Source organism: Nyctereutes procyonoides, unplaced genomic scaffold, assembly GCF_905146905.1.
Source record: "Nyctereutes procyonoides isolate TBG_1078 unplaced genomic scaffold, NYPRO_anot_genome, whole genome shotgun sequence".
NCBI classification, from domain to species: Eukaryota; Metazoa; Chordata; class Mammalia; order Carnivora; family Canidae; genus Nyctereutes; species Nyctereutes procyonoides.
The window spans coordinates 739,039-751,740 of NW_026575049.1; the positions used below are offsets into that span (position 1 = coordinate 739,039).

A 12,702-nucleotide genomic window follows, 5' to 3' on the forward strand; every position below is an offset into this window, starting at 1 on the left:
GGGCCCGCCTGGTCCACAGAACCCCAAGCGGGGGGGGGGGTGAAGTAAGGAAAAGGGCACGAGTACGAGCACTGTGTATCGGAGTCGATCCGCTATGGTGAGCTAAGAACCACAGCGTTATGAGTTTTCTGCTGATTTAAGATAATAGGGATCAAAGTCCGATTAGAGGTAAATTTAGAGGTAAATTTACATTCTTCCCCTTCTACTGAAGTGGATTATTCCAAAGTCTCCGAGGGTAGTTAGAAAAAGTAGGCTTTATTTAGGAGGAACTGGAGAGTTGAGCTACGCGTTAAAGTGGTCTTTTGCGGGCGTGGGTCTCTCATGCTAGAGATAGAGGTTTAAAGCTTGCGAAGCGTGCAGGCTCCTAAAAGGGAGAGAACAACAATAAATATTCATTGGTAAGTTGAGGATCTCCTCTGGACTCTGCTGAGATGAGTATATTTTGCCGATGACAAAAGAAGAGAGGGCTCAAACGAGTAATTATCTCCTGAATTGTTAAGCATTTGAATTGAAAGAATCGATTTCTGGGATATGAGGAGAGTTATAAGAGATTTGCTGAAGATGAAAGGACATATGAGAGAAAAGTGAAAAGACGAACACAAAAAAGGAAAATAATATAAAACTAGAGGTAAAAACAGAAAGGTACCATTTGAAGAGTGTTTTGATCTGCTCTAAATTAAAACTCTGAGGGTCAAAGTCTCTTCCTCCTACGGACCCCCACCCCTACCTCTGCATTTGTCGCAGGCATCAGATTTCCAGTTTTGACGAAGAACAGCTAAACTACTTAATTTTTCTAGATTCTAGGCTCACCCTACCCCTTGTTTAGGTTGGGAGCTCACTGGCCCAGGGCTTCCGAAGAGATCCATCATACCAGAATGAACACAAAACCCAGCCAGTGGATGTAGACAAGTTTATGTGGCTTTACAGAAACAGTTCAAACCCCAATGTTCACTTTTCTCAGAGTTACTTCCCCACCCAAGTCCCTGGGGCAAGCATCCCTGAGATAAGTGGGCTACACTCTCCCATTAACTTCCCCAAAACCTTTTGGTACATGTGGAGCCTGATCTGGGGCCAATACCTCCATTTCCTCTCCCTGCCCCCAACCCCTTCTCCCAACCCTTGGAATGCCTTGTCTCCATCTGCCTCCTGTGAGGAGTACTCCCTGCTTCCCTGCTTCCCTGCTCCTGCATAAAACTAGGGCCATAATAAACTTGACTGGCAGCAGGGTAAAGGCCAGAAGCTTAAAGGTCTTGGTTCCCTGTGTTCACCACACTGGGTTGGTAGAGGAATATATGGGATGACACCTTTTTTCCCTTCCCTACCTCTCCTGCTGTGCCCCAAAACTCAGACACAGCCACGTTCACTCACATTCATACGCACAATCATGCACACACAGCGGCGAAGAGAGGTGGGATGGGGAGAAAGGGAAGTTTGCACAAACCAGCTCATGAATGCAACTTGAAAGATTTCACACGGCAAAAGGCAAAAAAAAAAACAAAAAAAAAAAAACAAAAAAACCCCACACACATAAATTAAAAAATAAAGAAGTACATGTCCCTCCCCCAGTCTCTTTCTTCATCCAGGGGCTGGCTCAGCCCTTCCAAGTAAACCCAGAAGCTTCCTACTCCTTCTAGCCAACTGGAGTTTTCACAGGGCCTGGGTCTTCAGTTCAACAGGCTCTCCAGTGCCCTCTGGTTGTCCATTGGAGTCACTGGGCCTGGCACCCTTGAGAATAGACAGTCTCTCAGAAACACTCTTGAGCCGGGGGAAGAGGAGAAAGTCGTAGAGGAGACTGCCTAGTCCCCCTCCAATGATTGGGCCCACCCAGTATACCTGTAGGAAAAGAAGAGGAATAACGAGACTTAGGGAAGAGATCAAGAAAAAGGCTTCTCTTTTTCCAACCCAATGGGCACAATTTAAACAGAAACCAGTGTGTGTTTGTTTTTAAATTCTAAACGTCTCTACTCCTTGTGCCTCAAAACTTACCGTTTCTTTTCTGGGTCACCAAATTATTCCTTTATCCCACATCTCAGCATACATATATTCTGTTTATTGTTATCAGTTTATACCAGTCTATAGATTGCTTTAAAAATGTTTTAGGGGATCCCCGGGTGGCTCAGTGGTTTAGCAACTGCCTTCTGCCCAGGGCGCGACCCTGGAGTCCCGGGATCAAGTCCCGTGTCAGGCTCCCTGCATGAAGCCTGCTTCTCCCTCTGCCTGTGTCTCTGCCTCTCTCTCTCTCTCTGTGTCTCTCATGAGTGAATAAATAAAATCTTTAAAAAAAATGTTTTAACTGTGGTAAAACATATAACAGAAAATTCACCATCTTACCCATTTCTAAGTGTACAGTTTAGTACCATTAAGTATACCATATTGTTGTGCAACAAATCTCCAGAACTCCTTCATCCTGCAAACTTGAATCTCTGTACCCATTAAACGACAGCTCCCCATTGCCCCCTCTCCTGAACCCCCATCAACTACCCTTTGGTTTGTTTCAATGATTTTGACTACTGTAGATACTTCACATAAGTGGAGTTATACAGAATTTGTCATTTTGTGACTGGTGTATTTCACGGAGTGAAATGTCCTCGAGGTTCATCCATGTAGCATGCGCTGGGACTTCCTTCTTTCCCTTTCTTTCCTTTCTTTCCTTTCTTTTTTGACTTCCTTCTTTTTAAGGCTGAATACTATTCCACTGCATGTAGATACTACATTTTGTTTATCTATTCACTTGTGAGGGACACTTGAGCTGCTTCCACCTTAGCTGTTGTGAATAATACTGCCAGGAAAATGGGGATACAGCTTTGAAAAAATATTTTAATTCTGTATGTTTCACTGGCATATGGCCAAACAACACAAACATAGCCAATTTTTATTGAGGTCTTATCCCATGTCAGATTCTGTGCTAAATATTTCACACATATGGTTTTCACATTTACTTCTCATAATGGCCCATTTTATGGTAAGGAAACTGGGGTGCAGAATGAGGCAGTGGTCATCATCACACACAAGGCCAATAATGTACTACAACTGGGAGAAGGCCCAGGCCCATCTGTACTCCTACATCTCCTGAGCTCTGAGAGTAGAAGTTTTTGACTCCCTGTTCATTCAGTTGTCTACCTCACAGTGCTAGTTTTAGAATCCTGTGGATGCTTAGTAAAAATCCCTGACCAACTAGTGAAGGAATAATATGAGCAAGAGCCTCTCTTTCTAGCAAAATAGCGAATCCTGCTCACACGGGCATGTCAAACTCTGTGACAGCCCCTTTAGCTGAGTGCTGGTAAAACTGTGAACACACCCAGATGGAAAGCAGGCAACAAACATGGAACCTGCGGCCCACACCCATACAAGATGCCTTCAGGATCTTGCCCTTCTCCCCTCACTCACCCAGTGGTTGGTGAAGTTTCTGGTGAGAATGGCAGGAGCAAAGGAGCGGGCAGGGTTCATGCCTGCACCAGTATAATACATCTGCAAAAGACACAGTCATAATTGAGACACTTTCCCCTACTTCACCCCAGCTTCTCTCCCCACAACCCACATGTCCCTGAAGGCTGGGCACCTCACCCCCAGCCAGGAGCAAGTAGGGAAGGACAAACTGCTTGGGGGGTCCACAATGGAGTAAAGGCACTGATGCCTTATCTGGGATCAGACTATGGATCCATAGACAAACCCTACATCTACCCATGATGATTCATTTCCACCTTGGGGTCAAGAAGGACCAGATACAGTGGTCACAGAAGAGAGGAACAGAACAGGGTTGATTCCTCTGTACTGAATGATATAGAGTAAGGTGCATTATGTTCATGTTTGATAGTGAGGTGGGCAGAAGGAAACTTTAAAGTTGGGAAAGGTTTAGGGTCCCTAGAATCCTTAAACAAGAAGTTTCTCCCCTTTCCTGCTTACCCCAAAGAGGTGCCCCAGGGTGAGGGAGAAGCCAACAGCCAGGGCCACAGATCCTAGGCGGCCGTTCCGCCTCTCGTCGTATGTGGCAAAGATGCAGAGCACAAACTGGAGCGTCAGGAAGATCTCCACCGTGGTGGCCTGGCCCACACTCACCCCAGGGTGCAACTAGGCAAAGGAAGAAGAAAGGAGGCAGCTCATTAGGGTTGTCACAATGTTACCTCCTTAAGGCCTCCCACACAGGAACTGCCTTATGGCATCAGTTCCCTGGAGAGGAAGGATAACACAACCCCCATCATAGTAATTATATTTGTTTCTTAATTTCTCCTAATAATACTCCTTAAGGGTAGAAAGAATTGTACCCACTTATGCAGATAAGGAAGCTGAGGCCCCACCAGGTAAAAAAAGTTTCCTCAAGAACCTGCAAGGAGTTGGAAGGAAAGCTGAAACCAGAACTCAGTTCTCTTGAGTCAGTCCAGAGCTTTATGCGTTTCTTATTCCTTCCTCACTCCTCCAAACTACCTTACACACACACACACACACATTGTCCCAGACCCCTGAGGAACTGATCAGCCTCCACCATTCAGGGAGTCAGGGTACCAGGTTCCTCTAGCCCCACTTAGCTGATCATTACCGTATTAAGTGCTAGGTTTCCTCGGACGGCAGGCGGGGTGACACTATACAGCACGGCGGCCCCAGCCACGGCTCCCAGGAGTTGGGCTGCCATATAGCAGAAGGCACGGAGCAGAGACATCTGGGAACCCACAAGGAAGGCGAAAGTGACTGCAGGATTGACATGGGCTCCACTGATGTGGCCCACAGCCTGCACCAGTGTAGCCAGGGCCAGGCCAAAGGCCAGAGCCACCTGCAGGACATGCAGGGGTCCAGGGGTCCAACGCAGTGAGGCCCCCAGTCCGAAAAAGACATAGAAGAGGGTGGCAAAGAACTCAGCAAATATAGCCCTCCAGAAGGAGGCTGACCGCAGTTCCCACATGGCAGGGGGGATGGGCAAAATGCCTGGGTCCCTGATACCCCCCTGGCCTGATCTGGGAGGACAGTCCCCTTTATAGAGGACTCTTAATCCCTGGGAGGGGCAGGCTGAAGTGGCTGGCCCAGCCTCTTAACCCCTTCACAGCTACAGAGGGCTGGGCCCACTCTTATGCATCTGTTAAAGCTGCTGGATTTTCCCCTCCCTCTTCCATCGGGAGATGAGCAGAGCCATGGGTGTTAGGGTGGGGGTACAGTTGGGGCTGGAGAGGCTCTGAGAGGAGAGGACCAAGAACAGGGGGACTGTAAAAGTCTGTTTCTCTCTTTGTGTCAAAGTTGGGGTTCATGCTCCTGATTGACATCCGTATTAGAACATTCTTCAACTCTGCATTGGAAGATCAATCAAATGGAGTTCACTTCATGGGGCATAAGACTGTGCTCCTGGGGGCCTTCAGTGTCCTCTGAGTCGGCCAAGGGTAAGGGTGGGGGTGGGGGTCAGGAGTGGGGTCCAGCTGGTAAGTTGGATAACTGAAGAGAATTCTTTAGTTCTCTGGGATTAGAGGCCCTTTCCCCATTGGTTGGTTTGGTCTGGAATCTGTGGACCCTGCAGCTCTGGGACAGAATAGTTCTGCTGTGTCTGGTTTTCTCCAAGCCCAGGTTCCCTACCCCCAATCCATGCTAGCACTTCCCTTTCCAAAGCCTCAGCCCAGCCTTGTAAACCAAAGACAGGAGGAAGAACCTATCTTCCATGGATAGGCTGGGGGTGGGAGACTGGGGAGGGGAAAAAGGTGTTAGTTAAATTTCAGAATTGGCTTATACTTCATCTTTCCAAACTCACAAAGTCCTAGAAGGAAGTACTGAAAAGAAGGAAACTGAATCATGGCTATGGGGCAATGGAAAGGCCTAGGCTGGGATCCCTGGGTGGCGCAGCAGTTTAGCGCCTGCCTTTGGCCCAGGGCAAGATCCTGGAGACCCGGGATCGAATCCCACGTCGGGCTCCCGGTGCATGGAGCCTGCTTCTCCCTCTGCCTGTGTCTCTGCCTCTCTCTCTCTCTGTGACTATCATAAATAAATAAAAATTTAAAAAATAAAAGGAAAGGCCTAGGCCTCCTAGTATGGTCCCAATCAGGACCCTAGGGCCTTGAGTCTTGGTCCCTAAGGTAAAGTCTGGGGGTAGGGGTGTGTGGAGAAGCAGGCTGGTCAAGGAGAAAGGAGAAGACAAAATGGGGTAGGAGAGCTTGGGGCAAGAGGTTCACTTGTGCTCAGGCTTGATGAGGGACTGGGGCCTAGAGGCGAGGTGGGGCTCTGTGGTGGTAGAGAAGGCAGGATGGGATACACTGGTAGGCTTTACCATCTCTATCTACACCATGGCAAGTCATACAAGCTGCAGGGTTTTCCCATGAAGCACCAGAGGAGAACAAAATTTTTAAAAGGTCTGTAGGGGCTCCTGGTGGCTCAGCTGGCTAAGTGTCTGCCTTTGATCCCAGTGTTCTACGATCAAGCCCTGAGTCAGGCTCCTCGCTCAGTGGTGGGGCTGCTTCTCCCTCTCTCTGCCTGCTGTTCCTCTTGCTTGTGCTCTCTCTCTCTGTCAAATAAATGAATTTTTTTTTTAACAAAGCAGCAGTAAATGACTTAAAAAAAAAAGAAGAAGAGATCTGTAATAATGGTCCCCAGCATTGGTCCCATCTAGTACACCTGTGGGTAGGGACGGGAGGAACACAGATTAGGGCCTATGCTCCTCTCTTCCTCCAACATCCAGCTTGGAGATGGATAGGAACAGTTACCGCAAAGGCAGAGAGCCCCTCTAACCCACCCACATGTTGGAAGTTGCTGAGTACAGGTCAGAGGGCAGCCAAGGAGACTGGGGCTCCTGATTTCAAGGAAGAGGAACAACTCAGAGATCCTCGGGAATCTCTTGGGTTTTAGAAGCCCCACCAATCTCTTGACTTCAGGCCCCGTAACCCCCATTGCATCTCAACCAAAGATGCTACTAGTTCCCCGTCCCCTCTGTTGGTCCCAGGGAGTATGCAGGGTGCATGCTGCTTCTGGGAAAGGAGCCTGGGATGGGACAGAGGGTGGTACGTCATGGTGTTAAAAGCAGAGACTCTAGCAACAGATATTTTGGTTGAGATGTGGATGAAAATACAAAGTGGCACAACTAGTTATGACAGCTAGTGGATGTATAAATTGGGATTATCACTTCAGAACACACTGTATAGCACCATCTCATAAAGATGAACAAAAATACCTTCTGACCCAGGAATTTCACTTCTCATTTATATACCCGAGAGAAACTTTATTTTTTCTTTTTCTCTTTCTTTCTTTTTTAAGATTTATTTATTTATTTATGATAGACATAGAGAAAGAGGCAGAGACACAGGAGGAGGGAGAAGCAGGCTCCATGCAGGAAGCCCGACGTGGGACTTGATCCCGGGACTCCAGGATCGCGCCCTGGGCCAAAGGCAGGTACTAAACCACTGAGCCACCCAGGGATCCCTTTCTTTTCTTTTCTTTTCTTCTTTTTTCTTTCTTTCTTTTCTTTCTTCCTTCCTTCCGTTCCTTCCTTTCTTTTTCTTTCTCTTTTTCTTTCCTTTTCTTTCTTTCTTTCTTTCTTTCTTTCTTTCTTTCTTTCTTTCTTTCTTTCTTTCCTTTCTCTCTCTCTCTCTCTCTCTCTCTCTCTCTCTCTTTCTTCCTTTCCTTTCCTTTCCTTTCCTTTCCTTTCCTTTCCTTTCCTTTCCTTTCCTTTCCTTTCCTTTCCTTTCCTTTCCTTTCTTTTCTTCTTTTCAAGAAGGAGAGAGTGGAGAGGGAGTGGCAAAGGGAGAGGGAGAGAAAGAATCTCAAGCAGGCTCCATGTCCAGTCAGATGCTTAACTACCTGAGCCACCCAGGCACCCCACAGGAGAAACTTTTCTAGGTCTACACGAAGAGATGTGTATAAGAATGTTGAGAGCAGGGGGACAGAACGAGGGGACGCAACGGAGGCAGGCCAGAGCCGCTGCCGTCGCCATGACCCGCGGTAACCAGCACGAGCTTGCCCGCAGGAAGAATATGAAAAAGCAGAGCGACTCGGTTAAGGGAAAGCGCCGAGATGATGGGCTTTCTGCTGCCGCCCGCAAGCAGAGGGACTCGGAGATCATGCAGCAGAAGCAGAAAAAGGCAAAGGAGAAGAAGGCGGAACCCAAGTAGCTTTGTGGCTTCGTGTCCAACCCTCTTGCCCTTCGCCTGTGTGCCTGGAGCCAGTCCCACCACACTGGCGTTTTCTCCTGTAGTACTCACAGGTCCCAGCACAGATGGCATTCCCTTTGCCCTGAGTCTGCAGCGGGTCCCTTTTGTGCTTCCTTCCCCTCAGGTAGCCTCTCTCCCCCTGGGCCACGCCTGGGGGTGAGGGGGTTACCACTTCCCGGTGTTTTTTATTCCTGTGGGGCTCACCCCCAAAGTATTAAAAGTAGCTTTGTAATTAAAAAAAAAAAAAAAAGAAGAAGAAGAATGTTGAGAGCAGGGACACCTGGGTGGCTCAGCGGTTGAGCATCTGCCTTTGGCTCAGGGCGTGATCCTGGAGTCCAGGATAAGTCCCGCATCGGGCTTCCTTTGTGGAGCCTGCATCTCTCTCTGCCTGTCTCTGCCTCTCTCTGTGTGTGTGTGTCTCTCGTGAATATATAAAACCTCAAAAAAAAAAAAAAAAAAGAATGTTGAAAGCAGGGACGCCTGGGTGGCTCAGGGGTTGAGCATGTGCTTTTGGTTCAGGGCGTGATCCCAGGGTCTGGGATCAAGTCCCCCATGGGGTTTTCTTGCAGGAAACCTGACTCTGCCTATGTTTCTGCCTCTCTCTCTCTCTCTCTCTGTCTCTCATGAATAAATAAATAAAATCTAAAAAAAAAATGGTGAGAGCAGCACTATTCACAATAGCAAAAAACTAGAAGAAGCAACCCAAATGCCCATTGATAGGAGAATGGATGTATAGACAGTGATATATGTCTCTTTTTTTTTCCATTTATTTATGATAGTCACACACACAGAGAGAGAGAGAGAGGCAGAGACACAGGCAGAGGGAGAAGCAGGCTCCATGCACCGGGAGCCGACGTGGGATTCGATCCCAGGTCTCCAGGATCTTGCCCTGGGCCAAAGGCAGGCGCTAAACCGCTGCGCCATCCAGGGATCCCATATGTCTCATCTTTATATATAAATATATTTCACACAATGGAAAACTATTCAGCAGTCAAAATGAGTGAATCTGGGGTGGGTCAATCAATTAAGCATCTGCCTCTTGATCTCAGCTTAGGTATGGATCTCAGGGTTGTGAGTTCAACAACTGGGACGTGGAGCCTACTTAAAAAAAAGAGTGAATCACCATAGTGATACTCAATAATAGGGAGGAATTTTAGCAATAAAATGCCAAGAGAAAAAAAAGTCCCAGAAGATTACATATGGCATGATAACCATTTCATAAAGTTTAAAAAACTGGGGCACCTGGCTGGCTCAGTCAATAGAGCATGTGGCACTTCATCTTGGGGTTGTGAGTTTGAGTCCCATGTTGGGTGTAGAGATTACTTAAAAAAATTTTTAGAAAAATCTAAAATAAAAATATGCTTTTCAGAACATATGCAGATACGATGAAACTACACAAAAAATAAAACAAAGAATGATGAATATAGGATTCAGGATGGTGTTTACCTCAAGTTGGGATGGCAAGGGGATGAAATAGAATATATAAATATGTATTTGTAGATTTCTGTGGTTCTCAAGGTTCTAGTTTTTCTGTTACATGGTTGGTTTTTTTTTTTTAAGATTTTATTTATTTATTCATGAGATACAGAAAGAGAGAGAGAGAGAGGCAGAGACACAGACAGAGGGAGAAGCAGGCCCCATGCAGGGAGCCCGCATGGGACTCGATCCCAGGTCTCCAGGATCAGGCCCTGGACTGAAGGCAGCACTAAACTGCTAAGCCACCCGGGCTGCCGTGTTACATGGTTGGTTAATGATGATGCTTAATTGGGATGTCTAGGTGGCTTAGTTGGTGGAGCATATATGGCTCTTGATCTCCGGGTTGTGAGTTCAAGTGCTCCACTGGGCACAGAAATTACTTTTAAAAAATAATGATGCAGGGCACCTGGGTGGCTCAGTTGGTTAAGCCTCTGCCTTCTGCTTGGGTCCTGGGATTGAGCCCTGCATCAGGCTCCCTGCAACTCAGGGAGCCTGCTTCTCCTCCCTCTGCCTGCCACTCCCCTTGCTTATGCTCTCTCTCTGTGTCAAATAGATAAACAAAATCTTTAAAAAAAATATAATGATGCTTAGCTTATTACTTAATAAAAAATGAATTAGGGATCCTGGGTGGCTCAGTTGGCTAAGTGTTCAACCCTTGATTTTGGTTCACGTCATGATCTCAGGGTCTTGAGATCAAGTCCCATATTAGGGTCCGAGCTCAGTGTGGTCTGCTTGGGATTCTCTCTCCTAGCTCCCTCTGGCCCCTGCCCTCCAAATATGAGAGCTCTTTTTTTCCTCTCTCTTTCTCTCAAATAAATAAATAAATCTTAAAAAAAAAAACCCACAACAAATTAGGGGAAGCTATATATAGGTCATTGAGAAGGGATGTCATGGGCAGCTCCGGTGGCTCAGTGGTTTAGTGCCACCTTCGGCCCAGGGCCTGATCCTGGAGACCTGGGATCAAGTCCCATGTCAGGCTCCCTGCATGGAGCCTGCTTTTCTCTCTGCCTGTATCTCTGCCCCTCTCTCTCTCTCTCTCTCTCTCTGTCTCTCATGAATAAATAAATAAATAAAATCTTTAAAAAAAAAGAGAGAGAAGGGGATATCATAAACAAAGGAATAGTCCATGCACGGGAAATCCATAACAAGCCATAGCAACAACAAAAATCCTGGCTAAATATAAATTCCCCACTAGATATAAATTCCAGGAGGGCAGGGCAGGGATGTGTCTGATTTGTTCACCACTGTAAACCCCAAGCTTGACACACAGTAGACAGTAAATAAATTTTTGTTGAATAAATTAATGTAGGCTCTCCAAGCCTCAGTTTCCTCTGGATCAAATAACATAATGTACATAATGGCTTAATATACTGCCTAATACAGAATAAAGCACTTAATAAACAGGAGCCATTTGATGAGGGTGTTATTAACTACAAAAGCTTACCCCTAACCACCAACTCTACAAACGAAGGGCAGAAGGACAAAGTGCAGCTAATTTGGTGCCCTTGTAGATATCAAATAAAATGATTAAATTTCCTTATTTGAAGCTATCAGCTTTTTTTTAACTTTTTTTTTTTTTTAAATAATCTGTATGCCCAGTGTTGGGTTCAAACTCATGACCCTGAGATCAAGAGTTGCACACTCCACCAGCTGAGCCAGCCAGGCCCCAAACTTCTCTTTATTCCTCATCAAACATTGATAAGAATCTCAAGGAGAACTGAACCCCAGCCCATTTCTTTTCACATCAGCCACTTAACTGAATGCCAAACCTTCAAACTCAATATAAGCTTTCAAAAACTCACTTGAATTTTTGTAGAGATTTACATATAACTAGAATATCCATTGTTTTCCACTAGTCTAGCCTGTTTTTTTATTTTTTTAATTTAAAGAGTTTATTTATTTATTCATGAAAGACAGAGAGAGAGAGAGAAGCAGACACAGGCAGAGGGAGAAGCAGGCTCTTCACAGGGAGCCTGACGTGGGACTCGATCCCAGGACTCTAGAATCATGCCCTGAGCCAAAGGCAGATGCTCAACTGCTGAGCCACCCAGGTGTCCCTAGTCTAGCCTCTTTAAAGGAAAAAAAAAAAAAAAGGCTGTGTCTCCCTTGAGGAGTGGAACCCAGTTTTCCTCAACCCCCTGCTTGGTATGGTTTGGGTTTTTACCAATGCCAGTTCTCCAGCAGTCACTGAGAAACCCACTACCAGGATGCCTGGCGCACCTCCTTCCAGTCACTGCTGAGCCACAGCAAACATGGTGAGCACCTCCTGGATAGTAGAGAAAAACTCCATGCTCAGAGCTTGGCCTATGACTCTTCTTGCTCACCTGGATGAGGCTAGACATGCTAGGACTCGGGTGGGAGGATACAAACACCATCCCTTCACTGTTCCCCAGAACCCACCATCTACCTACCAAGGAAGCTTTAAACAAAGGATCTGCAGCAAGTCATCCAAAATTCTTGAGTTGCTGAGCCTAATCCATTGGTCTATTTGCATCATACTGAAGATAGCAGGGATGCCTCCTCTTTTGTTCATTCTTTAAAGTCCTATCAGCCATCTGCCCTCATAACCTACCTAGTGTCACCCTACTCAGGAAGGGGGGAGCTGCTGCTTAGCTGGATGAGTAGCTGGGCTACAGCCACCCGGGGCAGTTATAGGTAGAAGAGGACCTAGGCCAGTATGACTTCTGTGCTCTGGTCAAGGACACAGGACACCTCCTGGAGGGGGTCAAGCCAGTGGGCACAGAGCAGTGCTGGAGTGAGGGCAGGGTTTGTCTGGGCCCCACTGACCCATCAAAACTCTGTGCCAGACTCACCACCACCAGCTCTTCAAGCAAGAGTTGAGGGACTGTGCCTGGCACATGCACTGGGGCATGAGACCCTAAGAGTAACTCCTACAAAGACCAGGGTGCCTAGGCCTTCAGCCAGCAGGTCTCTCCCAAATTGTTGGCTCTATAGGTCCTGGGGGACTAGAAGAGGAGGGGAAGGCAAGCTCAGGCTGGCTGTCTGGGCTGACAGTGTCTGCTCCACTCTTCTCCCCACTGATCTCCCACTCTCTCCTCTCTGTTCCCCTCCCCCCAACAAACTCTTCCAACCAGGTGTCACACTTTTCATCTGG

At 46.9% G+C, this 12,702-nt stretch overlaps 2 protein-coding genes across 2 annotated transcripts; one reads left to right on the top strand and one right to left on the bottom strand.

The window, feature by feature from the left end:
* Positions 1 to 895: 895 nt before the first annotated feature.
* MIP (major intrinsic protein of lens fiber) lies at positions 896 to 4,894 on the bottom strand. The gene is made up of 4 exons (XM_055328679.1): positions 4,535 to 4,894; positions 3,904 to 4,068; positions 3,388 to 3,468; positions 896 to 1,833 (listed from the first exon to the last, which is right to left on the bottom strand). The coding sequence occupies exons 1-4, from the start codon at positions 4,892 to 4,894 to the stop codon at positions 1,648 to 1,650; spliced, it is 792 nt and encodes a 263-aa protein (XP_055184654.1). The 3' UTR covers positions 896 to 1,647.
* Positions 4,895 to 7,847: 2,953 nt separating this feature from the next.
* Positions 7,848 to 8,211, top strand: LOC129511732 (small EDRK-rich factor 2-like). Its single transcript, XM_055328680.1, has one exon. The coding sequence runs from the start codon at positions 7,893 to 7,895 to the stop codon at positions 8,070 to 8,072; it is 180 nt and encodes a 59-aa protein (XP_055184655.1). The 5' UTR covers positions 7,848 to 7,892; the 3' UTR covers positions 8,073 to 8,211.
* Positions 8,212 to 12,702: the final 4,491 nt, after the last annotated feature.

What these genes read in the sequence shown, in the direction of transcription:
- MIP (XM_055328679.1), bottom strand. Translation starts at nt 4,894, where the DNA reads ATGTGGGAACTGCGGTCAGCCTCCTTCTGGAGGGCTATATTTGCTGAG. An exon ending in CCCTGGGGCACCTCTTTGGG is followed by an intron (nt 3,469 to 3,903) that starts GTAAGCAGGAAA and finishes TGTCTTTTGCAG; the next exon opens with ATGTATTATACTGGTGCAGG. An exon ending in GAAACTTCACCAACCACTGG is followed by an intron (nt 1,834 to 3,387) that starts GTGAGTGAGGGG and finishes CTTTTCCTACAG; the next exon opens with GTATACTGGGTGGGCCCAAT.
- LOC129511732 (XM_055328680.1), top strand. Translation starts at nt 7,893, where the DNA reads ATGACCCGCGGTAACCAGCACGAGCTTGCCCGCAGGAAGAATATGAAA.